The following is a 17750-nucleotide window of genomic DNA, read 5'->3' as shown; positions in this document are numbered from 1 at the left end:
CACCACTTTAGCTAATGGGGCCTCCTGCTGCCGCTGCACCGCCGGAGCATGATTTCTGTTCTTATCCTGAAGCAAAGTTCTTAACCTGAAGTACTATTTCTGGGTTAGCGGAGTCTGTAACCTGAAGTGTATGTAACCTGAAGCATATGTAACCTGAGGTACCACTGTACTGGCTGTCAGTCAGGGATTCTACAACATGGATTTCCTACAAGATCAGGGAACCCAGCATCATAAAGCTGTGGCCAATTGAATGCAGAAGTGAAAGCCTCTGAACTCTTTGTTCACTGAGGGGACAGCCAGACAGGCAGAGACCTCAGATGATATATGTAGTCAGTAGCTTTCTGTTTAAGTGTTAGACATATTTAAAGAATATATTGTCTCGTGATATTACAGAATTGAATAAATCCGCCGTTTTGAGTGGCATAACCTTTTTGAGTCACAGGTAAATAAAATGTGTAGCTTGTATTCGCCCGAGATGTCTCCTAGCAAAACTAGATGACTCTTAAATGTCTTAATTTCTTCATTTGCAGTACAAATTTGATATACTGTGTTTTTTCTTCTGAGAAAATGGCTATAGAGAGCCCAACCCCTCACCATATCTCCCATGACTTCCTTGAGAACATTGGATACAAATTCAATAGATAATAATATTAATAACGAAAGCTTGAAATGCGGACTATTATTTCACCATTGCGGGGAGGGCTGTGACCAGCTGACCGGTGCGCCTGATCATAGAATTGTAGAGTTGCAAGAGACCCCAAGGGCCATCTAGTCCAAACCCCCACAATACAGGAATCTCCTGTCCAAAGTGGGACTCGAACCCACAACTTGGAGATGAAAAGTCTCCTGCTCTATTGACTGAGCTATCCAGCCACAACGCAATCAGTATGCATGGGTTGCCTCTATGGACATGACATGCAAGTCGTAAAAAAGCTGTATGAGCTAGAGAAGGTCCCTTACACCAGGTCCAACTTAGCTCAGTTTGAGGGCATCTCTCCATGGATATTGACAGAGGACTTCCCCACTCATGGTATGAGTGATTCGAACCTGAGACCTCTTGCATGCAAACCAGGTGTTTTACCACTAAGCTACATGCACCTCCTTGCCCGTGATCCTTCTGAAATAAATGCCTCTTGAGCTTTTCTTTCAGCGTAGATTAAATTGTTTCCCCGCTCAGTTTTCTTCTAAAATTCCATTTTCTGCCCGCTAATTGTATTTCCACCCCCTCACTTCCCACCTTGGTTTCATGTTAAGTTGTCCCCCTTCCCCAAGTGCTGCCTATTAGCCAGCCTGCCTCAATTTTTTTTGAAATGGCTAATCTCATGGTTTCTGCGGCTCCCGCCCAGTGTAGACTCTCCCCATCTTAATTTTGTTTAGACTTCGATTTTAGACTTTGATTTCTTGCCTTTCATCTCCTTTATATATATATTTCGACCCTCCCTCCCACTTTCAACTTTCATCCTCTCCCAGGGAAGGCGCTTGTACCTCTTTGCTTTTAGTGAAACTCATTTGCATTCTTGAGACTCATTGTTTATGGCAGAGGACTAGTCATTTCCGAATAAAGCGTTCCCTTTTCTCTCTCTCCCGACACCTCACGCCCTCCGAAGGCTTTGCTCAAATTTTCCTCTGTTTGCACAAAGAAATCGCAAAGAATAAAGAGCGGTACTAGATTTTATTTATCTTATTTTCAAAAGGGTAAATAGGAGGAGAAGCGGTCTTCCGCCTCAATCAATGTGCTGGGAGCTTTGTCACTGGGAAAGTAGGAATGCAATAACTCTGAGTCTGCCTTATCCCCAAATGAGTTGATAGGGGTGGGAGCAATGCAGGAATATTTCCCCCCCAGTTTTGGCTTCCGTGTTTTCATCCTGAGTTTGGGGTTGGAGAGTGGTGAAAGTTTTGGTTTGGAGAGTGGTAAAATTTGGGATAATTGATGTAACCGCGTCTTTCCCTATTTTGAAGTCAATACAGTGGTACCTCAGGTTACATACGCTTCAAGTTACAGACTCCGCTAACCCAGAAATAGTACCTCAGGTTAAGAACTTTGCTTCAGGATGAAAACATAAATCGTGCTCCGGCGGTGCGGTGGCAGCAGGAGCCCCATTAGCTAAAGTGGTGCTTCAGGTTAAGAACAGTTTCAGGTTAAGAATGGACCTCCGGAACGAATTAAGTACTTAACCCGAGGTACCACTGTAGTTGTTGACTTTCATCCTCCACTATATTTGGCCTCATATTTGGCATGTTTGCAATATGTGTATGGAAAAAGTGGAGTTATTACTGTATTGTTGTTGTCGTTTAGTCGTGTCCGACTCTTTGTGACCCCATGGACCAGAGCACGCCAGGCACTCCTGTCTTCCACTGCCTCCCGCAGTTTGGTCAGCCTCATGCTAGCAGCTTCGAGAACACTATCCAACCATCTCGTCCTCTGTCATCCCCTTCTCCTTGTGCCCTCCATCTTTCCCAACATCAGGGTCTTTTCCAGGGAGTCTTCTCTTCTCATGAGGTGGCCAAAGTATTGGAGCCTCAGCTTCAGGATCTGTCCTTCCAGTGAGCACTCAGGGCTGATTTCCTTCAGAATGGATAGGTTTGATCTTCTTGCAGTCCATGGGACTCTCAAGAGTCTCCTCCAGCACCATAATTCAAAGCATCCATTCTTTGCCGATCAGCCTTCTTTATGGTCCAGCTCTCACTTCCATACATCACTACTGGGAAAACCATAGCTTTAACTATACGGACCTTGGTTGGCAAGGTGATGTCTCAGCCGCTCTCTGACAAAGGGATTGGGCTGGTATATAGTAATATAATACAGTGGTACCTCTGTGTTACATACGTTTCAGGTTACATACACTTCAGGTTACAGACTCTGCTAACCCAGAAATATTACCTCAGGTTAAGAACTTTGCTTCAGGATGAGAACAGAAATCGTGCTCCGGTGGCGCGGCAGCAGCAGGAGGCCCCATTAGCTAAAGTGGTGCTTCAGGTTAAGAACAGTTTCAAGTTAAGTACGGACCTCCAGAACGAATTAAGTACTTAACCTGAGGTACCACTGTATATTACTATATACCAGCCCAATCTCTTTGTCAGAGAGCGGCTGCGTGCTTCTCAGCCCTTTCCAGTTCCTACTCACCAGGGGAATTTAGAGTAGCAGAATGCAATTACCGGTGTTGAATTGTAGGCAATAGTTGATCAATAGGTATTTTCCTTATAATCAGTCAGATTCTCTTGTTTGCCTTAGTCTTGTGTGGCTCAGTCAGCGACAGGCTCCGGTACGGGGCAATCAAATTGCAATCTTGCTAATTCCACTGTCTGTGCCACTTGCTGTCCGTGCTGTTGGGTTATCAAGTATTTTGGAGAAAGAAGTGCTAACTTTAACATCTTCAAGTGCCTAAGGTGAGAAAAGATGTGTTTTGCTGGGCTGATTCATACCCTAGTTGCTCGTTTGCAAGCATGATGCAGAGGTGCGTGTTTCTGAATGTGCGGCAGTTGTGCTTCTGGCATTAGTGATTTTTGGCGCATGGCCATGAGCCTGCTTGAGAGGCACACTTCCTCTTACAGTCATACCTCGAGTTACAGATGCTTAAGGTTGTGTCTTTTCGAGTTGCGGACCGCCGAAACATGGAAGTACCAGAATGGGTTACTCCTGGGTTTTGTCGGTCGCACATGCGCAAAAGCACTAAATTGTGCTTTGCGCACGCGCAGAAACGCTGAATCGCAATCCACGTGTGCGCAGATGCGCTGCTGGGGGTTGCGGACGTGCATTCTGCATGGATCACGTTCACAACCCAAGCATTCACTGTAGTTGGATATTTTCTGGTGTGGAATGTACCTGTATGAATAAAGTGGACATTCCTGCTTCTCTAAAAGTACAGAATCATACATGTGGCAGAGTGGCCATGTTTGCACAGCACAATAAACCAGGGTTACTGGCTAACCATGGTTTTCTGGTTATGAGCAAACACACAGGCAGTGTTAGAAACTGGGACAGAAAAGCTAGGAGCCAAATGACTCCTGGGACCTGGGTTGTGGGTGCCAAGACAGAATATCTAGTTGCCAATTTTGGGGGGGAAGTTGGCAAAACACTATTTATTTATTATTTTGATAAGCATAAACTAATACACAATTAACACAAGTGACAAATTGTTCATATCACATTTTAAACAGAATTTGTTAATACATGTTTAATTTGGTGTTTGGAATAAAAAAAAATTGGTACCATACAGTCATACCTCATGTTACGTCCGCTTCATGTTACGTTCTTTCAGGATACGTCCCACGGCGAACCGGAAGTATCGGAAAGGGTTACTTCCGGGTTTCGCCGCTCATGCATGTGCAGAAGCGCAAAATGATGTCACGCGCATGCGCAGAGGCGGCAAATCGCAACCCGCCCGTGCGCAGATGCACCCCTGTGGGTTGCGTTCTTTTCATGTTGCAAATGGGCCTCTGAAACGGATCCTGTTCGCAACCAGAGGTACCACTGTACTTCAGTTTTCAAAACACTCTTACTCTTTATTCTTAAACTCCTTAACATATTGTCTATCCTTAACATATACTTTGAGGCTTCAGAGCACATACATTTCAGTAATCCTTGAGTGTCAACTAGGTGCAAAAAAAATGGCACCCTGACTTTCGGAGGTACTCTCAAATGGAGAATCTTTAGGCGTGAAATGTGCCTGGCGCCCTGCTAATTTCGAATCCTGCCTACTGGTGGACCCTGCTTGGCTCTTCCTGTGGCACAAGTGGAATAAACTGACAGTGGATAGCTCACTGAGTGGAGCATGAGACTCTTAATCCCAGGGTTGTGGGTTTGAACCCCACATTGGGCAAAAAGATTCCTGCATTGCAGGGGGTTGGACTAGATGACCCTGGTGGTCTCTTCCAACTCTACAGTTCTGTGATTCTATGCAGGAAGCCACAATTAAGGTTGGTTTCCTTTGATGTCTGAGCTAGGATAGTTGTTTGTTGCTCCCTTTAAAAAAAACAGGATTGCTACCCAGCCTTATACCATGCTAGTTCACTACAAATGATGTTAAACCCTAGTTCATTGTGGTCCGTGAACATGGCAGTGTCTCTCCATGAAATGGATACCAGTTGCAAATACAATATTAGACAAACTTGCTAGCCGCCGATAAAAAAAAAAATTGAGTAATTAATGTTTCTCAGGTGATTACCCCTTTGCTGTTGTCCCTGGATTTTTGCACCTATTTCAAGAAAAGCATTCTACATTTAAACCACACTAACAGTGTAGGGAGGCAAAATAAAATTAACATGGGGGTGCTTCTTTTGAAAGCTTCGTTTACAGATTACAAGCTGAATTAATACGCCAAATTAGATCACTCATTAGGGCATCGGAACATTTTCCAATATAAATGGAAAATTATCCAATACAAATTGCCCTAATTTGCAGAGAAGATTTTCAATTAGATTTTTGATTTTGATTTGAAAACCCATATCATTTCCTGCCACCCTAGAAACTTGCACAGGTTATTTGAAGGGTCAGCAAACTTACTGTGCCTCGGGCCGGTGTTTCCAGCGCCAATCGCGCGGAGGGTGGGTAGCGCGTGCCCATACGTGTACGCACACGCTATTTCTGGCGCACTTCTGGGTTGGCGGAGCACCGGAAATAGCTTGTGCGCATGTGCACGGGCCCCTTCCGACCCCGATGTGCAACGGAAATAACACTTGCGCATGCGCGCAAGCTATTTCCAATGCTCCTCCGACCCGGAAGTGGGCAGCCAAGCATCGCCGGTAAGAGTGGGCAGCGGGGGTCGCTGCGGTCTGGATAAACAAGTTCCTCGGGCCTTATCTGGCCCGCGGGCCTTAGTTTGGGGACCCCTGGGTTATTGTGTTCTAAGAAATGTGGACTATGGCAGCTTTCTAGCAAGAGAATCCCAGGCAGCTAGTGATCTGCAGAAGCTGTGAAATTGATGCTTAGGAAATGGAAATATTTCTCTTTCAGCCATCATACCTAAGGTCACAGCCACCCCATATTTTTAAAACTCAGTTATGCCACTTTTAACAGTCGCTTGGTGGGATTTGCCTAGCCACCCCCATCATTGTAAATTCTCTGCAAGGACTTTTGCTTGTGCAATGTGACTTCCCCCTTCTCCTTTGCATGTGGCCCTTGCACCTCTGAAATTGGCTTGGCGGGGTCGGGGGAACCCCCAGAACAGCATGTGGGGGAAGGGGAAGGGACTCAAGCACAAGAACACTCCCTGCTCCTGAAGTTTGCAGCAACTTGTAACAGAACCTTAAAGTCGGCTGGGGTTGGCAACCTGTGTAGCAGCTTCAGGAAAGGTGTTACATGTGTGTGAATGGAAAATAAAAAAAATCCTTCCAGTAGCACCTTAGAGACCAACTAAGTTTGTTATTGGTATGAGCTTTCATGGTATCTGAAGAAGTGTGCATGCACACGAAAGCTCATACCAATAACAAACTTAGTTGGTCTCTGAGGTGCTACTGAAGGTGGTCTCTAAGGTGCTGGAGGAGAATCTTGAGAGTCCCATGGACTGAAAGAAGAACAAACCTATCCATGGACTGCAACAAACCTCTCCATTCTTAAGGAAATCAGCCCTGAGTGCTCACTGGAAGGACAGATCGTGAAGCTGAGGCTCCAATACTTTGGCCACCTCATGAGAAGAGAAGACTCCCTGGAAAAGACCCTGATGTTGGGAAAGATGGAGGGCACAAGGAGAAGGGGACGACAGAGGACGAGATGGTTGGACAGTGTTCTCAAAGCTACAAACATGAGTTTGACCAAACTGTGGGAGGCAGTGGAAGACAGAAGTGCCTGGCGTGCTCTGGTCCATGGGGTCACGGAGAGTTGGACACGACTAAACGACTAAACAACACACAAGGTGCTACTGGAAGGAATTTTTTTATTTTGTTTCGACTAGGCAGACCAACACGGCTATCTACCTGTGTGTGAATGGATCAAAGAACCATAGAATTGTAGAACTGGAAGGGGACTGGAGGGTCATCTAGTCCAACCCTCGGCAATCTTTTTGCCCATCGTGGGGTTGGAACCCACGACCCTAAGATTAAGAGCCCTGTGCTCTACCAACTGAGCTATTCTGCAGTAAGTAGCCCAGCTGTGGCATTCTGCCCTGGTGGCCGTTCCCAAACCAAATCAACAAGGGCAGCTTCACACAGAGACCAGTTGCGTTGAATGATCTGTGGCTTCTCTTGTAAGAACACTCGATTGAGAAAAACATTTTCTCTGGGAGAAAAAGTGGCCTTTGGTCCTGCCGGGCACAAGCTTGAGCGGTCAAGTGATAACTTGCGCAATGGGTTTCAGATCATTTGGAGACTCGGTTCAGCTGTTATCGACCTTCCCTTCAGCCCAAACTCTTGAGTTTAGTGCAGAAATAAAGGAGGGGAGATGGTGTTGTCTGTTGTATTACGATGACACAGCTGGGTGAATCGCTAGAAGATGAAACTTCTCAAAGTTTGACCAGTGCTTGCTACCGAGAGAACATTGTTTCTTCAGTTGCAATGAGCCTTGAAATACCAATTGCCTAGTAAAATGAAATAAAGAGGTAGAATTCGTATCGTATACAAAATAAGAAACACTTCAACACGGGCTCCTTTTTAAATAAGATTTGTGAAGAGGATTTGCGTCTTGATCAAACATTTATATAGAGTGTTCATTAACGGCTTCTTATTGAAAGAATGCGGGGTGGGATACGAAAGCACGAATAAAAAGTAATCCCGCTCCCCTCCGCAGCATATTAATGTAATTTAAAACCTGCAAATAACTTTTAACAAAGTGCAAGAAGACAAAAGCAAATTAAAAATGAAAAAAAAAAAACCTTAAAGCAGGCATGCCCAAGTCTGTTATGGGGGCCTAATCCGGCCCTCTGGCTGGTTTTATCCAGTCCCTGTGGCAGTTTATTTATTGGGGTTAATTCCCCAAAAGAGCTCAAGAAGTTCAATCCTAAAAAACGCTCAACCTTGGTCGGCCCTCATGTATGTTCACTTCATCAAATCTGGCCCTCTTTGGGAAAAGTTTGGGCCTTAAAAGTGACAAATCGGGCAAACAACTAAGGGCAGTATTCAACTAATTTATTGCATTAGTAGGGCGAGTACTAACACTAGTGCAAGAGGATTTCCCCCCTCCAAAGAATCATGGGAACTGTAGTTTCCCCCTCATGGAGCTACAGTTCCCAGCACCCTTTACAAACTGCAGTTCCCAGGATTCTTTGCAGGAAAGCTACACACTTTAAATGCGTGGGTGCACATGCGGCTGTGGGTTGCTAATCTGGAGCAACAGGTAGAAGACTGCTGTTTCCTTCATTCTGGCAAGGCCAGCTCTAACAGTGGGGCGGCGAATGCAGGAGGGGAGAAGCACAGGTGAGGGGTTGGTGTGTATGTGTCACATAGCTTGCCCCGTGCCCCACAAGCAGAGGATGTGGTCTTGTCGCCAGTGTTGAAGTAAGGTCCAGCTGTCCGTCCGGTTTGCTCCAGATAGTTGGGCATCATATCTTTCGCCTCAGGCAGTAAAATGCCTTGGACCAGCCCTGTTCCGTTTAGCTGAAGCTGCCCTTTTGGGAAGGGATCAGAGCTCTGTGGGGCAAAGCACACGGTTTGCATGTGGAATGGGTTGTGTTGTTGTTTAGTCGTTTAGTCGTGTCCGACTCTTCGTGACCCCATGGACCAGAGCACGCCAGGCACTCCTGTCTTCCACTGCCTCCCGCAGTTTAGTCAAACTCATGTTGGTAGCTTCGAGAACACTGTCCAACCATCTCGTCCTCTGTCGTCCCCTTCTCCTTGTGCCCTCCATCTTTCCCAACATCAGGGTCTTTCCCAGGGAGTCTTCTCTTCTCATGAGGTGGCCAAAGTACTGGAGCCTCAGCTTCAGGATCTGTCCTTCCAGTGAGCACTCAGGACTGATTTCCTTCAGAATGGGTAGGTTTGATCCTCTTGCAGTCCATGGGACTCTCAAGAGTCTCCTCCAGCACCATAATTCAAAAGTATCAATTCTTCAGCGATCAGCCTTCTTTCTGGTCCAGCTCTCACTTCCATACATCACTACTGGGAAAACCATGGCTCTAACTACACGGACCTTTCTTGGCAAGGTGATGTCTCTGCTTTTTAAGACGCTGTCTAGGTTTGCCATCGCCTTTCTCCCAATGAGCAGGCGTCTTAATTTCATGACTGCTGTCACCATCTGCAGTGATCATGGAGCCCAAGAAAGTAAAATCTCTCATTGCCTCCATTTCTTCCCCTTCTATAGACACAGTAATGATGTGTTAATGGCAGATTTATACCAGGCCATCCACAAATCATTTAACTTTGGTGCTTGTTAGTTGATGGTTCCCCAGTGTTATTGCATTATCTTGCATGATTGGGATGGTGAAGAATAGAAAATTAGTGGTAGGAAAATTTACAGACATTCAGCAGGAAGTTGCAGGGAATGAACCAAGTGGAAGCAAGGCAGTATGTTCACCCAGTAAAACCATAGCTTTTACTATACGGACCTTTGTTGGCAAGGTGATGTCTCTACTTTTTAAAAATACCCATTCCCCAGAAGGAAAAGCTGACGGTGCTCAGAAGCCTTGCCCCCAAACAGGCAACGCATCTATTACACCACACTTGAAAACAGATGAAACAGACACAAAAAGCAAGCAGCAATCTCTTAAAACAGGCAACCCTCCCAAAAATAAAAAATGCAGTTGTAGAAAAATGAGAGGGGCAGACAGAACCGGAGGGCGCCATGGCGCTTTGTTTTGCAAGTGGGATTTATGGACCTTCTCTCTCCCCCCCCCCCCCGATGCTGGTGGCTGTTTTTTTGCTGAAAAGCACCTTAATTTAGAACGCTGGCTCCCTGCGTCGGAAAACCTCATCAGTATACACTGGGCAACTGAAATCGCCACAGGAGCCTGGGATAAGCCTGTCCTCCTTTAACTCCAGAACAGTGCCCATGATTAATATTTATGCGGAATGCTTTCATGTTTCCACAGCAAAATTGTCTTTCTATCAAAGGAAGTGGTGACTTTTCCCTGTTGAATCTGGGGTGTGTGTGGGGGGGGAACAGGGGGGTGGGGAAGGGATGAGATCCTTTTTTATATATATATAAAAAGGTTTTCTGTATCTGAGACAGACATCAAGCCAGGGAGGGGGGGGAAACACACACATACCAGGCTTTTCTCTAATTTGGTGTTTCATTTTGTGAAATTGCCTATGCGGAGAAAAATAAAGCATTTACATGTATATGTATATGAACCAATGTTCACCAGCTCTTGGAAGGATGCCAGCACTCCCCGGGCCCCAAGAATGCTCTACGCTGAATGAGTAATAATCTACTGTTGTCAGTCCTGATTTACGGAGGGCTAGGCGAGAGCAAGTGTTTGCCGTCTCAAGTCGTCCCGCGCTCGGCGCGTCATCTCTGCAGTGCTGGCTTTCAAAAGTAGGAACTGGAAAAGACCCGAATATGCTTCTGTAGAGCCAAGAGGTAGTTACAGGGAAGTGATTTCACATGTGCACATAATGCAATCAGGTGTAGCTGTGCATGCCAATTGCCACTAGCTTGGAGCAGCCTTGCGCCTTTTATTTGTGTTATTTCGCGTGCTTTGTGGGTACGGATTTTTTTTAGCAGGGGAGAGCGGCAGCCGTCAGGTTGGCGGGATCTTACCTGAGCCAGCTGTGGAAAAGACATGCGCTCAGCATCAAAGAACCTGGAGCCCAGGAATTCCTTTTGAGGACCAGAACTGAACTCGCAGTCCTTTCTACACAAAAACTTCCTCGCCAGAGCTTTCTCCATCTTGGCTGAATAATTGGAGGAAGTGCTATTGTTCTCACTGCGAAGCAGTTTGGAATCAGGTCCTTGCCAGCCTACTTCAAATCGCCCAGAGTTCCTAACCTCCATTCTGTTTTAAAATGTGTTCTGAAAGCCGTGAGTCATAGCCTGTGATAGTCATGATATTCAAAATCTGCCTGTAGTAGCTATTTTCACACTTTCGGGATATCACTTGTGGATAATTATTGAGTAATAAGCTGACAGGTGTCATGACTCGCCCTTAGAAATAAGTTCTGTTGGTATTTTAATTATGTTTCCTTTGTTTATAATATCTCCTTTTTTTGTGTGTTCAGCCCCCAAAAGTCCCCCTGTTGTCTTTCAGTTATAAACATAGATAAACACATACACACATAATCACACGGCATGATAATAGAGCCATTTAATACACACTCAGAAGGAAAACAGAAATTTGATTCAGATCAAATGCCTGGTAGAATAGTAAACCTGCCCGGAAACCATCAAGGATGAAGTTAGCTGGAGCTTGCGAGGAAGGGAGTTGGACCATCTTGGGTCCCACAACAGAACAGGCCCTGTTCTGAGTCCCAGCCCACTGTGCCTCTGAAGGCAACAATAAAAGTCTCAAATGCAGAATGCAGTGGGTTGTTGTTGTTTAGTTGTTTAGTCGTGTCCGACTCTTCGTGACCCCATGGACCAGAGCACTCCTGTCTTCCACTGCCTCCCGCAGTTTGGTCAAACTCATGTTGGTAGCTTCGAGAACACTGTCCAACCATCTCGTCCTCTGTCTTCCCCTTCTCCTTGTGCCCTCCATCTTTCCCAACATCAGGGTCTTTTCCAGGGAGTCTTCTCATGAGGTGGCCAAAGTACTGGAGCCTCAGCTTCAGGATCTGTCCTTCCAGTGAGCACTCAGGGCTGATTTCCTTCAGAATGGAGAGGTTTGATCTTCTTGCAGTCCATGGGACTCTCAAGAGTCTCCTACTGCACCAGAATTCAAAAGCATCAATTCTTCGGTGATCAGCCTTCTTTATGGTCCAGCTCTCACTTCCATACATCACTACTGGGAAAACTGCAGTGGGTAGGAAAGCTCATATGAAGGAGAAGTGGTCCTTTAAATATCCTGGTGCCAAGCCGTTTAGGGATTTGGGGACAGTAACTAGTTCTTGGAAACGAACTGAAAGCCAGTGGTGTATTGAACAAAACTGGATCAATACACTTCAGCCACTGCTGTTTTTCAAGAAAAAACAGGTGCAGGAACCCACCGTGAAGTTGTTGCAGTAAGTCTGCGGGCGACTTGGGGCAGACCTTGAACAGATGCTGGTTTGACAACAGCCACGTTCACTGCCTAGCTGGTTTAGGAGTCGCCCCTGGTTCTGGTGAAGGCCAAATCAATGCGCCCCCGACTCTCTCATTTTCTTAGATTTGGGCGGATGGCTAGGGCAGCTCAGAATGGCCATTGCGCAAGTGCGCACACATGCAACAGCAGAGGCCTTGCTGGAAAGCTTCAAGCCCACCGCCACTACACGGGAGATGGGTGGAAGAAAAGGAAATATGAATTGGCCCCGTCCTGTAGCTTGGAAAGGAGCAGCCAGAAGCGAAGTGGAGTCCTTGATCTTGAAAAAGTGTAGACTCGCACACACTGCCTGTTTTGACTTGGAGTGTTCGTTTTGGGCTTCTCAGAAGTACGTAAAGGCAAGAAGCGGACAAGGGAAGCACCTGCCTGCAATGGCACACACCTGCGAGGTGCCGCGACTGCATTCTGGTGCGCTGCAGCTGAAAAAAGGCACTGGCGGCAGCAACGCCTCAACAGAGCCCTGTGACTGAGCGCATGCTGTATAATCTAAACTGGATGTAACCTGGAAATGATGAAAGCCTTAAGTGTTAGCTGCAGGATAATTTTGATCAGGTGAAATATTAAATATTGGCACATTGACTTTTGCTTGCTTTTCTACTTCAGTAGAGAAACCAGCTGTAGCCAACATAATAATAATAATAATAATAATAATAATAATAATAATAATAATAATAATAAATTTATTATTTATACTCTGCCCATCTTGCTGGGCTTCCCCAGCCACTCTGGGCGGCTTCCCACAAAATATTAAAATACAGTAATGCATCAAACATTAAAAGCTTCCCTAAAACAAGGCTACCTTCAGATGTCTTCTAAAAGTCTGGTAGTTGTTCTCTTTGACATCTGGTGGGAGGGTGTTCCACAGGGCGGGTGCCACTACCGAGAAGGCCCTCTGCCTGGTTCCCTGTAACTTGGCGTCTCACAGTGAGGGAGCCACCAGAAGGCCCTCAGCGCTGGACCTCAGTGTCCAGGTAGAACGATGGGAGTGGAGATGCTCCCTCAGATATACTGGACCGAGGCCGTGTCCAGTGTGTTGTTGGAGAGAGATCACAAATGATGGATGGAATGTTGTTGTTGTTGTTACACTCCACTCCCCTTTTCCAAATACATTTGCTGTGCAAGAACCTATTGATTTGGATTTTTTATTTTTTTTAAAGAAAGCATATTGGTACTCCCACCTGGGTGATGATTGCAGCCATTTCAGATAACCGCACTATCCGAAAGCAGCTTGTGTTTTAGCACGTTGCCACAGAGAGCCAGATCAGAAACGTGTACTTTTCTGGCATGCATCTGCATGCGTGATGCGGAAGACCTATTGCATTTTAAAAAAGGAGGAGAAAGGCAGCCTCATTTCCATGCCAGAAGCCAATTGGATGGAGCTGTTCTGATGCCTCTTCCCTTTCAAGCACAGGATTCCACCTGGAAATTCCAATCCTGGCAACAGATTCCCTCAGCAACCAACTATCCGTAGCTCAGTCTTTTTTGCACCAGAGAACCACATCCGTTAAGAGTCTCTTCATTCAAATTCAGGATAAATCAGTTGCACAGGCCTCATGTTCGCTGTAGGTCAGTCTATATCTGCCTTTAAATATATCCTTGTATTTGGCAAGGTTTGAGGTGTTCCCTGTGCCAGGTAGCTCAAGCCCTTGACACAAGCACCCGAGGAACTAAAAATATTATTTCCCTTCACCTCGATATATAACCGGTTTGCAAGGCAAGGTTGAGGGAGAGTTCTATATCTGGCGCAGCGGTTGAAGCCGCTAACCTTTTGGAAGACACACTAGCCCAAGGAAGATGTTTCCTGTCAGCCTTGGCTTAGCCTTTGAAGCGCTGGGGATTTATAGCAGAGAAGAAGTGCTTAATAAATGCGCCCTTGTTTTTCCTTTTAACGAGGATTGTGCCAGAATAGAAAAAGAAAAATCGCCTCAGGCCGTGAAGTGACTCAAGTGTGACGCTGTGAGAAAGCAGAGCAGAAATCCTTGGGTCAGCTGTGGGAAACTTTGCCCCTCCGGATATTGCTGAACTACAACTCCCATCATGCCTGGCAAGCATAGCCGATGGCCAGGGATGATGGGAATTGTAGTTCAGCAACAAAGGTCCCCCGTGCCTTCCTTAAAGGTTAAGAGGCCTGGAGAATGTATTGTTGCATTCCAGGAATGACGTGGAACCAACGATGTGCTCCTCTGAAGCTGAATTAGTGCAGGGTTTGCCAAACTTGTTTCTCCAGCTGCTTTTGGACTACAAGTCCCATCATCCCTAGCTAGCAGGACCAGGGATGATGGGAATTGTAGTCCAAAAACACTTTTAATGGCCTTAACATACGCATGCAAGATATGCCTTAGGTTAGGAGTAGCTGACAGGGTTCCTTCCAGAGGCTCTGGGCTAGAACTCCCACCCCCCTCTCCCAGTGGGAGTTGTAGTCCGAAACACCTGGCGGACAACCAGGTTGGCAAAAGCTGGCTCAGTATCTGTGAGCCGAGGAGCCGTTGCTGCACAGCCAGTGGGAGGTAATTTTCTTTCATTGGTACAGCGACAGGGCGGACGGAAGAATGAGCTGCGGGATTTTGTTCCAAGCCTCCTGTTGTTCTTATTAAAGGGCAATTATGTCTCTGCCTTACCTGTCTGTACCAGGCAGAGTCCTGCTGCTTGCTTATTTTTTCTTCTTCTGAGAAAAAGGAATGAATTTCAGCAAAGGGGATTCGGTTTCAGTTTTTGGTTTAGTTTTTTTTTGTTCTGTACTGTCTTTATGTGTAGGATTAAGAGAGACTGGCAGGGATTTGATTGGCCACCTCCCCCTTTCTCTCTCTCCCGGTGCCCCACCTCCAAATCTGTTCTGGGCTGGAGGATCCCCCAGTCCTCTGGAGCAGATTTGTGGGGCATGGGGCAAGGGGAGAAGAGAGTAAGAAAGAAAATCTTGTTGCACAGGTGGAGGTCTGTACACCTGTTGACGTGGTTGGAAACACTCCAGCCTAATGTCTACATTAGATTCCCCCCCATACCCCCAGTGAGTTTCAAATGATTGGCATGTCTCCAGTTCTGTGTGGAGTTTCACTTGCATGGCGGGGCTCCCTCTCCTCTCCCTGCAGGCCCCCAAAATCTACTTTGCACGGTCCCTATACCCTCTGGAGCAGATTTTGAGGGGTTTTCCGGGGGGGGGGGCGGGCTGGCTGCAAGGGAGAGGAGGGGGCAGTTCTGATGCTCAAGCAGAACAACAGCACTGGGTACCACCCACTGCTGCCCATATAATAATAGTGACAATAACAGTAGTATTTATACCCCGCCCATCTGGCTGGGTTTCCCCAGCCACTCTGGGCGGCTTCCAGCACGTATAATAAAATGTCAAACCCAGAGACCCAGCTCTCTTTCCCGGGTCGATGATGCTTAGAGCCAAGCTACACATGATGTGTCTGAAGCAGGCATAGGCAGACTCCGGCCCTCCAGATGTTTGGGACTACAATTCCCATCATCCCTAGATAACAGGAGCAGTGGCTAGGGATTATGGGAATTGTGGACCCAAACATCTGGAGGGCCGGAGTTTGCCTATTCCTAAAGCAGGGCTTCCAGACTTGGACCTCCAGCTGCTTTTGTACTACAACTCCCATCATCCCTAGCTAGCAGGGCCAGGGATGATGGGACTTGTAGTCCAAAAACAGCTGGAGGTCCAAGTTTGGGAAACCCTGATCTAAGGTGTGATATATATGCAACCTGCTCTCTCTGTCTAATAATGTGTGGAACTGGTAATTAACAGAATCCAAGCAGGTGTGGAAGGGGAAATTTAAGCCCCTGGCCTCCACACCTGCTCTGATCCCATTTATTATCAGCATCCTTACCAGCCAATGCAATAATAGGCATTTATAAAAACGAAACAAAAAACACCTATTTCCAGCCTTTGAAGTTGCATTACTCTCCTGCTGATAAATTGGCTGCTTAATTTGCTTTAGAACCAAACAAACACTTTTATTAGGTCCTTTCCACGCAGGCTCGGGGCAGGGGAGAAAGATGAGCTTCACCTCTTCCTCCTTAATAAAGCTAAACCCCAACATCTCCCCTGCCAATCTGACAAGCTGGAAGAGACTAATCAAACAAGCTTTTCTTCCAGTCGGGAAGCTCCCTGCGGGCAGCTGCCTAGGCATCGCTTGGCAATTAGGGCTGAATTCCTCCGTCTGCTCACAGAGGAAACTCCTATCCAGGTGAATCTAACCGTTCTTCTTGTTCAGTTCTGCTCTCACCGGCCTGTTACGTGTGGAGCAGGAATCAGGTGGCCTGCATTTCTGTGCCAGTCTCCAAAAGTCCTTCTCCATAGATGGCACTGAGCTGTCTTTGGCGAGAGTGCATGGGAAATAAACCTTGAATTAATAAGGATGAGATTCTCCTCCATCGTGTACAGTGTTTGAAATTAGACAGGCGTGTTTTGCAACCGGCGCAGGTCCAGTTGCGACTGTGGAGATCTCTGGGTGTTATGTATCTCCACCTGGCTGGTCCCTCCAGCTTTCTTAAGCAGGTAAGCAGAAGAACTTATTCATTGCATTTATCTCTCACCTTTTTCTCCAGGGAATCCATGGTTCACCCCCCCCCCCTCAGTTAATCCTTGCAACGGCCCTGTGAGGTAGGTTAAGAGCAGGCATAGGCAACCTCGCCCTCCAGATATTTTGGGACTACAACTCCCATGATCCCTAGCTAACAGGACCAGTGGTCAGGGATGATGGGAATTGTAGTCTCAAAAACATCTGGAGGGCCGAGTTTGCCTATGCCTGGTTAAGAGGCTGCGACTGGCTCCAAGGTCAGCCAGGGATCTTCCTGACTGAGTGGGGATTCGAACCCCAATCTCCCAGGTCTATACCATAAATTAAGCAGGTAAATAAATCCGGGGAAAGCAAAATGTCAAAGAGAAGGAGCTGAAATATTTTCCTTGAAGCTTGGAATTGGTTTTATTCTGGATTGTTTTATTTGATGTTTTAATGTGTTGTAAACCACCTTGAAACTTTTTCTTTAAAATACAAAGAGACATAGAAATGAAACGAATAATAAAAATAGAATTAATAAACCTCACTGATTTATTTATTTTTATTAAAAAAAAGGCGCATAGACATTCTGTTTTGGCGACCGCAACCTAGGTTTAAGGTGCCATTTGGTGACTAACTTACATATCTGAGTTTCTAACTTCTCAGTGTACCCTTTCCCCCTGGCATGCGAGCAGAGAGAGCGATTTCAGAAACCAATATCATCAAGGAGGTTGGGAACATCTTCTCCATAAGGCAGGGATGGGGAGCCTGTGACCTTCCGGGTGTTTTGGATTATTTGTGTTGCCAGTTAGGCTGAGTTCAAGATGCTGGTTTTGGTACACAATTTAGTACCAGGATACCTGAAAGGTTGTCTCACCCCCTATATACTACCTAATCGATCATTGTGCTCTGCTGTTGAAGGCTTCTTAGTAAAAGTAAAGGGACCCCTGACCATTAGGTCCAGTCGTGGCCGACTCTGGGGTTGCGGCACTCATCTTGCTTTATTGGCCGAGGGAGCCGGCGTACAGCTTCCGGGTCATGTGGCCAGCATGACTAAGTCGCTTCTGGCGAACCAGAACAGCGCACGGAAACGCCGTTTACCTTCCCACCGGAGCGGTACCTATTTATTTACTTGCACTTTGACGTG

General features: G+C 46.4%; 1 protein-coding gene across 4 annotated transcripts in view; it reads left to right on the top strand.

The window, feature by feature from the left end:
- SMCO4 (single-pass membrane protein with coiled-coil domains 4) overlaps positions 1-17750 on the top strand; it is a 55013-nt gene that overhangs the window by 15906 nt on the left and 21357 nt on the right. The window contains exon 1 of one of the 4 annotated variants that reach the window (XM_081860875.1): positions 13522-13667. The exons of 2 other annotated variants lie outside the window; for them this stretch is intronic. Coding sequence is in view for 1 of the 2 variants with exons in the window: in XM_081860874.1 (XP_081717000.1) it covers positions 13655-13663 (9 nt within the window). In the remaining variant the exon portion in view is untranslated. Of the gene's footprint in view, positions 1-13521; positions 13668-17750 lie in introns of those variants that run through there. One more of the 4 variants, XM_081860874.1, reaches the window with a different exon arrangement.

This window comes from Podarcis erhardii, assembly GCF_964252035.2.
Source record: "Podarcis erhardii genome assembly, chromosome: 4".
Classification (NCBI taxonomy): Eukaryota; Metazoa; Chordata; class Lepidosauria; order Squamata; family Lacertidae; genus Podarcis; species Podarcis erhardii.
Note: the sequence above shows the minus strand (reverse complement) of the source record. Positions and strands in the feature narration are given on the sequence as shown.